The sequence below is a fragment of the Panthera uncia genome, assembly GCF_023721935.1.
Source record: "Panthera uncia isolate 11264 chromosome A1 unlocalized genomic scaffold, Puncia_PCG_1.0 HiC_scaffold_16, whole genome shotgun sequence".
In the NCBI taxonomy this organism is placed as follows: Eukaryota; Metazoa; Chordata; class Mammalia; order Carnivora; family Felidae; genus Panthera; species Panthera uncia.
The window spans coordinates 14,895,145-14,910,755 of record NW_026057576.1 but is presented as its reverse complement, the minus strand read 5'-3'; the positions used below and the strand labels follow the sequence as shown (position 1 = coordinate 14,910,755).

The 15,611-nt window shown below is 35.4% G+C and overlaps 1 protein-coding gene across 1 annotated transcript in view; it reads left to right on the top strand.

The window, feature by feature from the left end:
• Positions 1-15,611, top strand: part of ALG5 (ALG5 dolichyl-phosphate beta-glucosyltransferase) — a 43,031-nt gene that overhangs the window by 21,226 nt on the left and 6,194 nt on the right. The window contains exons 7-8 of the mRNA XM_049646820.1: positions 5,786-5,845; positions 10,545-10,696. Of these exons, the coding sequence (XP_049502777.1) occupies positions 5,786-5,845; positions 10,545-10,696 (212 nt within the window). The remainder of the gene's footprint in view (positions 1-5,785; positions 5,846-10,544; positions 10,697-15,611) is intronic.

Here is a 15,611-nt window from a genome sequence, read left to right as displayed (position 1 = left end):
CTCTCTCTCTCTCTCTCTCTCTCTCTCTCTCTCTCTCTCTCTCTCTCAAAGAAATGAACATTTAATTTAAAAAAAGGAATAAATCCTGAGGTGATGATTAAAATGTTTTAAAATGCGTGTCAAGTGTTTATCATTATGTCGAGCCCTCAATAACCATCATCTCTAATTATAAACGTTAGCCCTTATGCTTAATTCTCAGAGCTAATTCTAATGTTACTGTTTATAATTGTTAGTATAAATTAGATCTACCTAGTTCTTCAATTCTATTCTTCTAGTCTATTCCTTTTCCCCAGTGAATTGTGAGAAAATACTTAAATGGAAAAGTATCAGAGTTCTGATTAAACGTTTCTTTCTAGAAGACAATATGGTACCAATTTACCACTTTTAAAAGCTAGCTGTAATATTTCAGTGACTGAAATATTCATTTTTTTCAATACTACAAGAAAATTAGTGATACTCTGAAAGAGGCATAAAGAGACTCCATGTTTACATACATTGTCTAATATGAGCAGTTTTTAAAACAAGACTATCTTTTCCTTGTTTCTATTCCTTGAAGAATAATTAATTGTTCTAAAAGCCGTTTAGATAAATTCCTTGCGATAGTGACATTAGTACCAGGGATTCAGTTCTCACACCAGAACTGAAGATAAACAAAATTCTCTTAAAAGCTTTTAGGAGATTTTAAATGAAAGCTTTTGGTTTTTATTTGTTTTTGTTTAATTAAATGGCATTCTAATTCTATTTAGTCTCTGAAAGGTGGGAGGAGGTCCGTTTGTTTTGTTTTGTTTTTTCCTATTGCTTGGTAACATTACTGTTCTTTTTGGATTTAAAGTTGAAGTTTATTTGCCATATACTATTTGAACTTTTTATATAGGTCTTCTTTAAGAAAAGCATTCTCAGGTTACCTGGGTGGCTCAGTCAGTTGGGCATCCGACTCTTGATTTTGGCTCAGGTCATGATCCCAGGGTTGTGAGATTGAGCCCTGTGTCAGGCTCTGCACTAAGCATGGAGCCTGCTTAAGATTCTCTCTCTCGCTCGCTCTCTTTCTCTCCTACCCCTCTCCCCTGCTCATGCTCTCTCTAAAACATACACACGTACATACATACGTAAGTAAAAATAAAATAAAAACATTTCTCTCCCTTCCTGAGGAAAGTACCTCTGCCAGAAAAAGAAGGGAAGAAATTATTTCTACTACTAAATAGTAGGCAAAATATATAACAGATAATTTTCAAAAGCAAATATAGCCAGTAAAATTTCCCAAAGTTTACCTTTTCATTAAAAAGGAAATTAGGGGTGCCTGGGTGGCTCATTCAGTTAAGCATCTGATTATTGATATTGGCTCAGGGTGTGACTTTGCAGTTGTAAGATCAAGCTCTGCATTGAGCTTTGCACTGACATCTCAGAGCCTGCTTGGAATTCTCTCTCTCCCACTCTCTCTGCCCCTCCTCCACTCCCTCCCTGTCTCTCTCTCTCTCTCTCTCTCTCTCTCTCTTTCAAATCAATAAACATTTAATTTAAAAAAAGAAAAGGAAATTAGATCACAAAGGGTTATATTTTTCCCTTTTAAAATTAGCAAATTTAAAATGAGAATAATTAGAACTGGCAAGGATTGGATGAGGTAATCAATATTATACCCATTTAATGGGAATATAAAGAGCTTTTTAAAGAATAATTTGGCTCATATATATTTTTTTTTTAATTTTTTTTTTTTAACGTTTATTTTTGAGACAGAGAGAGACAGAGCATGAACGGGAGAGGGTCAGAGAGAGGGAGACACAGAATCTGAAGCAGGCTCCAGGCTCTGAGCTGTCAGCACAGAGCCCGACGCGGGGCTTGAACTCACGGATGTGAGATCATGACCTGAGCTGAAGTCGGCCGCTTAACCGACTGAGCCACCCAGGTGCCCCTCATATATATTTAAAACATTCATACTTTCAACTTAGTATTCTATTTGTATGACTTTTTCCAAAGAAGGAAATCCAAAATACAATTAGAGTTTTATATTCAAAGATGTTCTTTTGAGCCCCTTTCTGAAAAACATGAAATTAGAAATAGTCAACACATGCACAAACAGTGAAAATATGGTAAATCTCTATGGTGAAATATAATATTGCCCTTGCCCTTGACACAAAAAAGAAAGATGGACATGCAACACTGCTATGATAAGTTCTTGAAAAGTAAACTTGAATCTTATCAAGCTTCTAACCCAAACAACCAGTTTACAGGGAACACTGGGAACAGAGGAACATGATAAATGTCACCAGTGTGGATACAATCAACAAAATCCAAAACCTGGGTAAGTCTACAAGACAAGTTACATAGTTTCTTCAACAAATAAGTATAAGAAAAAAAAAAGTAGGAGGAACCCACAGGTAAAAGAAATATCAGCCAATTTGTTGAGTGGGGTAGTGATGAGGGGCTGTAGAAGAAGCAAGGTTGGCCATGTATTCGTTTGTTTTTTTTTTTTTAATTTTTTGTAATGTATTGATAATTGTTGAACCATGTTGTAGGTACATGAGGGCTTCATTTTCCAATTCTCTCTACTTTTATGCAAAACAGTGAACTTGAACATAAGAAATTTTTGGATTATTTTAAATGGAAAAGAACATGACATATAGGTGAATTTCAGCTATGGTTTTAAATGCAGAGAAAAAAAGAATACAAGGAAATGTATGAAATACTATCAGTGGCTGCTTTTAGGTAGTGAGATTATACATGACTTTTCCCTTTATAATAAAGTTTTACTATGTGTAAGTTTACGTGCTTGACAAATTTTTTTTTTCAATATGCACTTTTTTGTTTATTTTGGTGAATGGTTTAAAGGTCAAATGGTATAAGAAGAAAACAGTGAAAGGAGGCCCACGCTTCATTGCTCAGCTTAGTCACTTAGTTACTCTCAGAAGTAACCAGTATTATTTACTTCTTGCATATCCATCTGGAAGATGCTATAAGTATTCTTTATTTAAAAATGCAGGGGCGCCTGGGTGGCGCAGTCGGTTAAGCGTCCGACTTCAGCCAGGTCACGATCTCGCGGTCCGTGAGTTCGAGCCCCGCGTCAGGCTCTGGGCTGATGGCTCGGAGCCTGGAGCCTGTTTCCGATTCTGTGTCTCCCTCTCTCTCTGCCCCTCCCCCGTTCATGCTCTGTCTCTCTCTGTCCCAAAAAAATAAACAAAAACGTTGAAAAGAAAAAAAAATAAAAATAAAAAAATAAAAATGCAGATTGTAACACTATTACTATTCTGTTGTTTCCACTTAATGATGTACCTTGGAGACTGAGCCACATTTATATAGCAGAGTGCTTCCTCATGCTTGCACAATTATCATAACTAATGCCTTTGGATAGACCTACAGGATTGCTTTGCTGCTAGAAGCAATACTGAAATGATTAACCCTGAATGAAAGTCCTTTCCCACATATACAAGTTTATTTACAGGAAAATTCCTGGTGGTGGAATTGGTGGGTCAGATTATATGTATATTTGTAGTTTTGATCATTTGTCACATTGCTGCCTGTAGAGTGTGTAGGCACCATATAGTAAACACTGTTCACCTTGCTCTTAAGTGTGGGATGTTTTCAATTGTTTAAGAGCAGTTTTCACTTCCTCTTTTATGGACAGTCTGTTCATAGACTTTGCCGCTTTTCCAACTGAGTTGGGTACTTTTATAATAGTTTGTAGGAGTACTTTAGCATTTTGGAAGTAATCCTTTTGTCTGTAATATAAATTACCAATATTTCCCCCAATATATTTGTCTTTTAATTTTGAAAATGCTTAGATTTTTGTTAAAATTTAAAAAAAGAATTAAGTTCATTTTAAGACGAGGGGAGGGGCAGAGAGAGAGGGAGAGAGAGAGAATCCCCAGCAGGCTCTGTGCTGTCAGCACAGAGCCCAACGCAGAGATTGATCTCATAAACCATGAGATCATGGCCTGAGCTGAAATCAAGAGTCGGATGCTTAACCAACTGAGCCACCCAGGCGCCCCTCTCTCTACACAGTTTTTTAAAAAAATTGTTGTCAAATTGATCTATCTTTTCTTCTAGATTTTGTGTACTTAATGTTTTCCTTGAGGTCATTTTAAAAATTATTCCTGGGCCGCCTGGGTGGCTCAGTCGGTTGAGTGTCCGACTTCAGCTCAGGTCATGATCTCACAGTTTGTGGGTTCAAGCCCCACATTGGGCTCTGTGCTGACAGTACAGAGCCTGGAGCCTGCTTCAGATTCTGTGTCTTCCTCTCTTTCTGTCCCTCCCCCAGTCATTCTCTCTCTCTCTCTCTATCTCAAAAATAAATAAACATTAAAAAAGTTTTTTCATTATTCCTGATATTTTACACTTAAATCTTTAATATATCTGAAATATATCCTACTTTTCAGTATGAGGCCCAGGTTCAACTTAATTTGGTTTCCAAGTGGCTACCCAGATGTCCCACAGCATTTATCAATTCAGTTTTTGCCCACTGCTTAAAAACATCATCTTTGTCATATTCTAAATATCCATATTTGTGTGGTGTGTGTGTTTCTGGCTTTTCCTTTCTGGTTCATGGACTCATCTATTCATTTTCTAGTACTGTAGTTTTAATTATTATAGCTTTATAATGTATATTAAATCCTCTAAGGCTAGTCATTCCTCATTCTTAGAATTTTCCTGGTTCTTTTGGTTCTTTATTTTTCAATAATAACTCTAAAAATTAGCTTGTCTGGTTCATTGGAAAATTATTTTGATATTTCTATCAGTATGGTACTAAATTTAAAGATTAATTTTAGGGAGAATTGATTTTTGATACATGTTCTCATCCATGATCATGCTATGCCCTTCTATGTGTTGGATTCTTTTGTTTCCCTTGGTACCATATACATGTTTTCTTTATTTAGATATTGCTATGTTTTTGTAAAGTTTATTTCTAGATTTTCCTTTCTTGACTTTACAAATACTGTCTTCCATTATATTTTCTGATTATTGTTTGTACATATGAAGACTAAAGTATGATATATATTCATTTTGTTCCACTTTTTTAATTCCCTTAATGTTTGTAGTAGTTTTTACTATAGTAGTTGATAATCTTGGATTTTCCAGAAAGTAATGATTATATAGGTATAATCATACCATCTGGAAATACCCTTTTCTTTCTAATACCACTATTTTTCCCTCTAACTATGTTGATACAGTGTTTTTAATCAGAAAAATCATTTAAAAATATGAATTTTCAAGTTGTACATGCCCCTGATATGTAGCCCTGAATATTGGCCTCTTAGTAAGTATAATCAGGCTTCTTGAAGCTGTACATATCCTGAATACCTTAGTAAACCTTTGAAGATATTTAATGTGACTTAAAAAAAAAATCAGTGTCTAAAAAATGAGATACTTGGATTGAAAATAAATGTTTTTATTAATATTTATTTTTAAAAATTTTTGTTTACATTTTAATTAGTTAACATACAGTGCAATATTGGCTTAAGGGGTAGAATTCAACGATTCATCACTTACATACAATACCCAGTGCTCATCACAAGTGTCTCCTTAGTACCCATCTAGCACATCTCCCACCACCTCCCTCCATCAACCCTCAGTTTGTTCTCTGTCGTTAAGAGTCTCTTGTGGTTTGTTTCCCTGTCTCTTTTTTCCCCCCTTCCCATTTGTTCATCTGTTTTGTTTCTTAAATTCCACATGAGTGAAATCATATGGTATATGTCTTTCTCTTCACTTATTTCGCTTAGCGTAATACACATTTGATTATTGATATTCAAATATAATATTCAAATACTGACAAATCATTTTACTGCTTTTTCCTCAGGACCAAATGGCTATTGCATGTGGATCTCGAGCTCACTTGGAAAAAGAATCAATTGCTCAGGTGAGGCTTTACTAACTGGCCTGGATCAGATTTTGTTTTTCTTTTTTTCATACTCATTAGCAAAAAGCAAGCTTTCATGTTTGATTTCATAAAAATGAATTTCTTTTCAAAGGGAAAGAAAATAATTTTTTACTGTGTGAAAGATTAACACATTTAGGAATTGATTATTTTTTTCAGTGAGTTTACAAAAAAGGATGTAAACTTCACTTTGACTTAGGATGCAAGCAGCTTATTTTTTTTTTTTTTTTTTCTTTTTAAGACACAGGAGTCCCCATTCAGTTCTGATATAAGGCAAACTTTTCTAAATGATACAGTTCTGAACCATTCAGCTTACCTTTAGTTTTTCTTTTAATGGCACATTTAAGTGCATTTAAAGTTTGTTTTTTTCCTTTTTTTTTTTAACTTTATTCCTCTTAAAAAAGCACTATATCTTAAAATTTAACAAGTTGTGACTGCCCTCACTAAAGACTTTAAATTCTTCATTTTGTAATTTGTATTATTGGGCTACAAAAGTTGGAATAACTTGGGAGGAAAAAATAATAAGGAATTTATTCTGTGCAATTTTAAATTCTTTTTTAATTTTTAAAATTATTTTAATTATTCACTTAAAAATGTGGGCCCAGTGTATCAAGCCCAGTAATTGTCCATTATATTCTTTATGGTTCATCTACTGGAGTCGCCAAATAGATCAAGAATAAAGCAGTATTTTTCAATCCAAGGTCAAAATTATCTGGGGAGGTTTTTTTCTTTGGTTTTAAACATGTGTATTTCTAGGCCATTCCCAGGCACACTGAATAAGACTATAGAAATGAACCAGGAATCTGCATTTTTAACAATTTCCCAGGCCACGCTTACACCCAGAGTTTGAGAACCAGTGGAATAAAAGGTTAAACCTTTCCCTCCCTCACTGATTCTGAAATAACACACAAAGAAATTTTTTTTTCAAGATATACTGATGGCAGGGTCATAGAACCTCTTAAGAATTATGTTCAGGTATGGAAACCTAGACTCTTCCTAAGAAATAAATTATTTTAATATCTTCAGTATCTAATCCAGTGTTCCGTGTCTCTGTGGACACTCACTGGTTTTAAAAAGGGTAATCTGTTAACCATCGAGGTTATCATACTCCTAGAAATTTAAAATTGAAAGATTGCTTAGAGATTAGCTAGTCTAGCTTCATCAATTTACTGATGCACAGGGGATAAGAAGAGGAAGAGTATATGTCTAAGATGTTTACATTATTTGTAATTTTATACTTATATAAATTTTATAATTTTATAATTATAAAATAATAGAAACTATAGGGATGCCTGGGTGGTTCAGTTGGTTGAGCATTTGATTCTTGATCTTTACTCAGGACATGATTCCAAGGTTGTGGGATCAAGTCCCATCTCAGGTTCCATGCTGAGTGTAGAACCTGCTTAGGATTCTCTCTCTCTCTCTCTCTCTCTCTCTCTCTCTGTCTCTCTCTCTTTCTCCCTCTGCCCTTCTCCACCTCTTTCTCTCTTTCCCTAAAATAGAAAAAATAAAAAATAAAACCTAATACTTGATATCTAAAAACAAAAAAGAAATGATAAAATGCTAAATTCCAACAATAGAAAATACAGATATTTTCCTGGATGAAATATGCAGCCAATAAAACAGATGATCATGCAGGCTATATAATAATATGAGAAAATATCCAAAATATTAGGTTATATGAAGAAAAAAGAGTACAATGTTATAAATATTGCATAATTGTTTATGTAAAAATTATCTGTATAAACAAAAACACTTAATGAGACCAGGCTGATATTAAATTAATGATTTTATGTTTATTTTTTTCCTTTTTAAAAAATGTAGAAAAGTAGAAAGGATAATGTATTTGGTAAAGGAAAAAAGATTTGGAAAAATAGGAAGCAAGAGAGTAATTAAGAAGCTAGTGAAGGCAAGAGAGAGTGTGTTCATATGCCCATATGTTCTGTGTAACAGTTATAACAGGATGTTTATATTGTCTGGGTATTCTTGCATTTATTATTTTTAAAAGATTCAAAATAGAATCCATTGGTGTTTATTTGATGTCCTTAGAATTTCTTCAAAGAGTCTTGGCTTACATCTTGGGACTTCTTTGAACTTATTTTAAGATAATAAAAGTACCAGTCAGCTTTAAATTCCACCTGAATTCCTTGTTTACATTTCATCAGCATTAGAGAGAATATTGTTAATAATGAAGTAGTGAATGTCTTTTTCCTTCATATTTTTAAATGTCTATTTCAGAAGTTCGTATAATGTTATTCTATGACTGTTAGTTTTATGTAACTAAGTCCGTTGCATAATATATTTTTAGATGTCTTATAAATTGTAAGATATTTTGCAAAGTTAAAATAAAAATTAAAGGGAGATCCTCTTGTTTGTATGTTAGGAATCAAATAAGTTCTTCATATGAAGTCCATGTGTTTCTGGTTTTTTAAAAATGACCATTATCCTTAAACAAACAAAAATGTTCTATTAACATCCAAGCAAGAGTGGCCATGAATATTTCCATTTGGTAACCAGTAAGTTCACCTAAATCACATTCAAGATCATTCAAGGAAAATAGTTTATAGGCATTATTATTTTTTTTTTTTTTTTTTACCTTGTGATTTTAATTTTTCTAACTTTCAGTTTCTATTTGTTCCTTTTGTAAGCATAAGTGCTCTTTTGGAGGTTTAATCAGTCAACCAGTATTTATTGGAAATATTTTATGTGAAAGGCTCTGAGCAAGCTGTTATGAGATTACCCAAGTATTTTAAGATGAGGTTTCTGCCCTATCTGCTTAGAGAGGTAAGACCTGTTTACATCAGAACATAACTAATGATTCTAGGTGATAAATGAGAAGTGACAGATCCTTCCAAAAAGTTTGTTTTACAGTTGACAAACATTTTGCAAAACTGCTCCAAAGTGGTAACTGATTTATATTTCCGTTAGCGGAATAATCCCATTGCTCCACATCCTAACGAAAGATTTAATGCTATGATTCCTTTTAACGCTTGCCAGTTGGATGGGTATAACATGGTATCACGCTATGGTTAAAATTTGGTTTTATTGGTTGCTAATGAGAATGACCATTGTTTTATATGTTCAGAGGGCTCTCTTGTGTCCTTTTCTGTGAGCTGCTCTTATGCTCTTTCCAATTTGCTTTAGTACTCTTTTCACTTTTTATTTCTAGAGAGTTCTAAAATTTTATCTAATGTAGAAAGAATGGAGACTAATCATTTTCAGTTATTTGCACAGCAGCTATTTTGTTCCACTGTGTTATTTCACTTTTTTTTTCCTTTGTAATGTGAAATATAATAAAAACACAGAGAAGTACGTACACACAGACACACACACACACACTTAAAAAAATGTTTCACATACCTTATAGATAAGTGTTTTATTCTTTTTCCCTTCCTGCCCTGTTTAATACACAAATGAAACTGCAGTTAGGATGTAAAGTGAGCTCCCAAGCTTTCTTCCTTTATTAAAAACATTTATTGAGTTCCTGTTACTGTCTGTGCCAAACACTTGGCTAAAGGCTTTAATCTTATCTCATTTAATCTTTACAGTAACTTTGTGAGGTGGGCATTTTCGTTCCCATTTGATAAAAGAGGAAAGTGGGATAGAGAGTTGAAGTAATGTGCTCAAGGCCACCCTAATCATTAATGTAGCCAGGATTCAAATAATCAGTCTGCTCAGGTCACTGGCTTTCTGTACTTTGTTGTGTTATCACTGGTCCGTCATAGTCCTGTTTGATAATAATAGAAAAAGCCACGTAAATGAAGAATGACACTACAGATTACAGTTATAAAAAGCAAAAGCCAAAAGGAGGAAGGGAAACACTAAAATAGTATGAAATATTAAATGTTCTACATAGATTCTTAGTAGGTTGCTAGTGTGTATATATTGTGTATCATTCCATGGATCTATTACATTTGAGAAAACTTTTAAACATGAAAGTCTTGAATATGATAATTAATGACCTATTTATCTTATGTTTTAATGTTTGCAGTGTTTAATGTATAATGGCATATTATGTTGTGTTACTATTATTAATAAAAGTAATTACTAATAATAGTGAATAGTCAGATAGGATTACAGACCACTTAGGTTTGATATCCAAAGCATTAAAAAACTTAATTGTTAAAAGTATATTTATCAGATGTCTGCCATACCTAATTGAAGAGACTGTTGTTTCAGACTCCTTAGTCTGTGACTTTTTGACAGATACTCTGCTGTACTTTTTCTATCAGTATTCTCATTAACTAAGCACAGAACTTTAGGTTTAAACCATAGTGTTTTGTTTTTCCAAGAATCTCCAGTAACTGTCACCTTTTTTGAAACTGAAATCTATTTGGGGCAAACAGGCACAAAATCTATAGATGAACCAGATGCTGGTTCATCAGCCCAAAACTTCTGTGGTGTACTTCTGGTAGATTAAAGCCCTGACCCCTCACAGGTACTGTGATTCTTCTTGTCTGATTCCTCTCAAACCTGTGGGAAATGAGTAACTGCTCCCCTGGTACCAGTCCCCTGCTCTAATATAATATATTTTGCCAGTGAAGCCAACAGAACAATGGTGTTCATACGTAAGATCTACCCAGTCAATTAAATATTAAAATGCAGTTGTCTACAGCCAGGTGTTTTCAATTGTCCTCTACAGATTAATGGAAAAGTCATTTATATTTTGTCTTTGTTTTAGCGTTCTTACTTCCGTACTCTGCTCATGTATGGGTTCCACTTTCTGGTGTGGTTCCTTTGTGTCAAAGGGATCAGAGACACACAGTGTGGCTTCAAATTATTAACTCGAGAAGCAGCTTCACGGACATTTTCATCTCTGCACATCGAACGATGGTAAGTTCCCAGCAGATGTCCTGGGCGTGTCTTACACAGCAGTTGTTCCAGGCCACGAGAAACAGCCCTATATTCTCAGAGTGAACACTGAAGTTTAAACAAAATTGACACTTAATGTATGTAAAGTTAATCTGTGCCTTTATTCTTTTACTGAGTTGGATCTAATTTTCAAAATCTCAAACCAAACATATGGTATAAAGTTAATTTTTTCACCTTAATTGTGGATGGTACAAATTGAAAAGCCTTAAAAACATCCTGTTTCTTTAGGCTTCCTTCTTTTCCTTTGAAGAAAAAAAAAAAAAAAAAGCTCAGAAATAGCAAAGTGAAAGAGGGTACCCGTTTTCTTTTTGTTCTTTCCTTTTCAGTAGTAAGTTCCCTCTCCGGCATATGACAAACCAGTCTTTGGACCTCTGCATCCCCTTCTACCTTCTGTGGTTTGTTTGTTTTGTTTTTAAATTTTAACGTTTGTTCATTTTTGAGAGCAGAGAGAGACAGAGTGCAAGCAGGGGTGGGGCAGAGAGAGAGGGAGGCACAGAATCTGAAGCAGGCTCCAGGCTCTGAGCTATCCACACAGAGCCCCTTTGAGGGACTCAAACTCACAAACTGTGAGATCATGACCTGAGCTGAAGTCAGATGCTTACCCGACTGAGCCACCCAGGCGCCCCCCCCCCACCCCGCCTCCACCTTCTACCTTCTTAAAAACTTCATCCTGTTCATTTATTTTGTCTTGTCTTTTCCCCTTAACCACATCTTTTACACAGGTTTTTAAAACAAGTTTAAATTTCCCTTGCCATTTAAAAATCAAAAAACAAAAAACAGCCTCTCTCTATTGATAGCCCCCCTTAGTACCTCTCCAGCTCCAGCCCTTTTTCCCTTCACAGCCAGCTTTTCTTGAAAGAGCACTCTATGTTCACTGTCCCTGTTTTCTCACTTCCCACTCATGCCTTACGCCACCTCGGTGTGGATTTTCCCCCCGCCCCTCCATCTAAGCATCTCGTTACCTCCTGTCATGAAACCCAATGGTCATGTTTGATATGACCACTTGCTGTCTTAATTAACCCATCAGCAGTGCTCCATACTTCTGAGCTCACTCTCCGGACATATCCCAGTCCCCTGGCCTGTCTTCATCCCAGACCTCTCCTCAGCTCTCTGCCGGTTTAGTGAGTAACACTGACACATGGAAGCTTAAAACCTTGCAGTCAGCTCTGACATTCCCCACAGGTCCTCCACATGTCCAGTTCATGGCCCAGACCTGTTACTTTTGGCTTTTATGTCCCTTTGTTTCTCTTTGTCTTTCCCCCCACCATCCAAGACACCATCATGTCCTACGCTGTAGCCCAAGGAGTCAGTCTTTTCAAAATTAGAAGTAATCAATCAAATGCACCTTTTTTGTTTAAAATCCTTCAGTAGCTTCCCAGTGCCTTCCCATGGCCTTGAGAGGTGCTGCATAATCTCCCCACCCATGTCTCTACATAGAGACCCTTCCCTTTTCAACTTCTCCTCCTTCAGCTCTTCCATAGGGCAACGAACTCTTACTCTCCAAACCAGATCACATGCCCCTAATCGTACGATGTTGCTGTACCATAAGCCCTTCTTCACAGCACCCATCACATCATTAGGTTTTTGTTTTTATTTGCATAATGTTTCTTTGTCTCTATTAAAACATAAGCTCCAGGGGCGCCTGGGTGGCTCAGTCGGTTAAGCGTCCGACTTCGGCTCAGGTCACGATCTCACGGTCCGTGAGTTCGAGCCCCGCGTCGGGCTCTGGGCTGATGGCTCAGAGCCTGGAGCCTGCTTCCGATTCTGTGCCTCCCTCTCTCTCTCACCTTCCCCCGTTCATGCTCTGTCTCTCTCTGTCTCAAAAATAAATAAACGTTTAAAAAAAAACCAAAAAACATAAGCTCCAAAAGGGCAAGAATCCCATCTGATTTTGTTTGCTAATTCATCCATCCCCCTATCTAATAGAGTGCCTGGCACATTATAGCTGCTCCTAAATATTGTTGAAAGAATTAATACTTAGTGTTACTCATGGGTTCTATATGAATTGTGTTCATGGTGGGAATCTACATAATTATTCCAGGAGATGTTCATTTTTGTAGTTTCTGTAACTTTTGTGCATCTATTTGCAAAGATATGTTATCTCCCTATAGATATCATATAAACCCCCCATAACTTTAAAAAACTATAATTTCAGGATTAAAATGATCAAACATGGTTTTTAATATCTTTATCCTACATTAAAAAAAATTTTTTTTTAATGTTTATTTTTGAGAGAGTGAGCAAGCATGAGTGAGGGAGGGGCAGAGAAAGACAAAGACAGAATCTAAAGCAGGCTATCAGCACAGACAGAGCCCAACATGGGGCTTGAACTTAGGAGCCTTGAGATCATAACCTGAGCCAAAGTCAGACACTTAACAGACTGAGCCACTCAGGCACCCCTAAATTGTTTAAGTAATGTATATTTGATCTTCAGATTCAGATACATGTTTCTGTTATGTTGAAAAATAAAATATATTGATAGTTAATGGACCCCAAAATCAGTGAATCTAATTTAAGAAGCCATTCTAGAAGTAAAGCCCTCCCTCTGGATATAGTTTTCAGTCAACTGTTGGGTTCAGAACTAGGGTCAAAAAGCTAGGTTCTTTGTAGTTTGAAAGGAAGTTGGGAACTAAGAGTTGAGGACGTTAGGGTTAGGGTTGATAATTAAGTTAGTGTTGATAACTTAAAAATCATGAAGTTTCTCTTGTCATAATTGTTCTGGCAATATAATGTCTGTTCTGTAATATAATGTCCAATATATAATTTAATGAGACATATATGTAATTTTAAATATTCTAGTAGCCACACTAAAAAAGTAACAAACAGATGAAATTTATTTTTTTAATGTTTATTTATTTTTAAGAGAGAGCATAATCAGGGGAGGGGCAGAGAGTGGGGGCGGACAGAGGATCCAAAGCCGGACCCTTGCTGAGAGCAGAGAGCCCAACGTGCGGCTGGAACTCATGAACCATGACATCATGACCTATGACCTGAGCCTAAGTTGGATGCTTAACCAACTGAGCCACCCAGAAGCCCCAAAATGTATTTTAATAGTGTACTTTAACACTGTATAAAAATGTCATCGTCTCAGCATGCACTCAGTATGAAAAAATATTCAGATATTTTACACATTTTTCTGTGTACCATGTCTTCCAACTATAGTACATCTCACTTCAGACTAGCCACACTTCAAGTGCTCATGTGGCTACTATATTGGACAGCATAATTCTAGAGTTTTATTTAAGTTAAAGAACATTTTAAACTTTTTTTCTCTTTTAAATTTTATGTTCATGTGCATGCCTTTTTAATTATTTATTTGGGCTTGATTAACATAGGATTGACCTCAATTAAAATTTTAGCCTCTCACATCTCTCTTTAGGGTCCACATATGTTTATTTTATGCCTGTAAAGGAGAACCACTAAATATACATGTATCAACTTGATTAACAATATGCCCATCACCATATTAATGTTTCAACAGTGGCTTTTATTCAAGCATCTCTGTTCCTGCACTTAAAATCAAGAAAGACTAAAGTATTTCTTTCTTATGCAGCACAAGTTATAGAAACCAAGTTGTGCATCTACTCTTTATGTCCAATGTAAGTGTCCCCTCAGACTGATATTTTAAGGACTTATTCTAAAATTTCATTGCAGTTTTTCTCATAACTTTCAGGAAATTCAAGTCAAGTAGAGTGTCTAGGTATTAGAATACATCAAGCTATAGTTAAAAACCAATAGGCAGGCATCTCTGATTCAGAATTACAGACCTAGTATGGGTTATGCTAAATAGTAAAGATATACATAATGTTAAATATAAATGTATGTTTATGTATGTTAATATTTAATTTTAACATTTTTAAACATAAAATTTTAAGCATAATATTTAACATCACATAAATATATTTAATTTTATATATATACACACATATATATATATACACACACACACATATATATGTGTATATATATATAAAATCTCCATCCTCAGAACTGTTACCTCACCTAAATTATTTCCATTTAATATTAAGGTATAATTTGACTCTTTTTATGAGTAATTTAAAAAAAAAATTTTTAATGTTTGTTTTTGAGACAGAGACAGAGTGTGAGCAGGGGAGGGGCAGAGAGAGAGGGAGACACAGAATCCAAAGCAGGCTCCAGGCTCTGAGCTGTCAGCACAGAGTCCAACGCGGGGCTCGAACTCACAAACTGTGAGATCATGACCTGAGCTGAAGTCGGATGTTTAACCAACTAAGCCACCCAGCCCCAGTTTATGAGTAATTTAAAAAATGGAGTCCTTGAAATGTACTTTCTTCCCATGAATATTTTTTTTAATCAATGTTATATACATGGTTATAATTTAAAGTCACTTCCATAAGGCTTCTAAAAAATCATCGTCCTTTGCTCCCTGTCCTTCAACCCAATTCCTACTCCCTGGCTGTGGACACTTTCAGCTATGTGCTGTTCCTTTGTGGTAATTACTTTCATATTCAAAATAATGGGTTTGCATAGCCATGTCTCCATTTTTTCAGTTTTAGATATTACTCCAAAATAAATCAATGGAGAAGTATAGTTTTCTTAAACCCCTGTATACCCTTCACACATATCCTCCTAATACAGTTTCTAAATACAGATCACTACTGATGGGTACAGGTGTGTAAAGATAATTCACATTCAAGCCATAGTGTACAATCTGATTATTTTACCTTTCTTGTAGTACTTTTTGTTTTCCTGAAGATAATAAATTTCTGGAGTTTTCTGTCGCACTACTTGACGATGGACCTGTCACTTACTTACGTTCACACTCCGTGAGGAGTAGAAAGTACCTCTCCGTGTGTTCCAGTGCATCCATGTGTTCCAGACTGTGCATCAGTTTCAC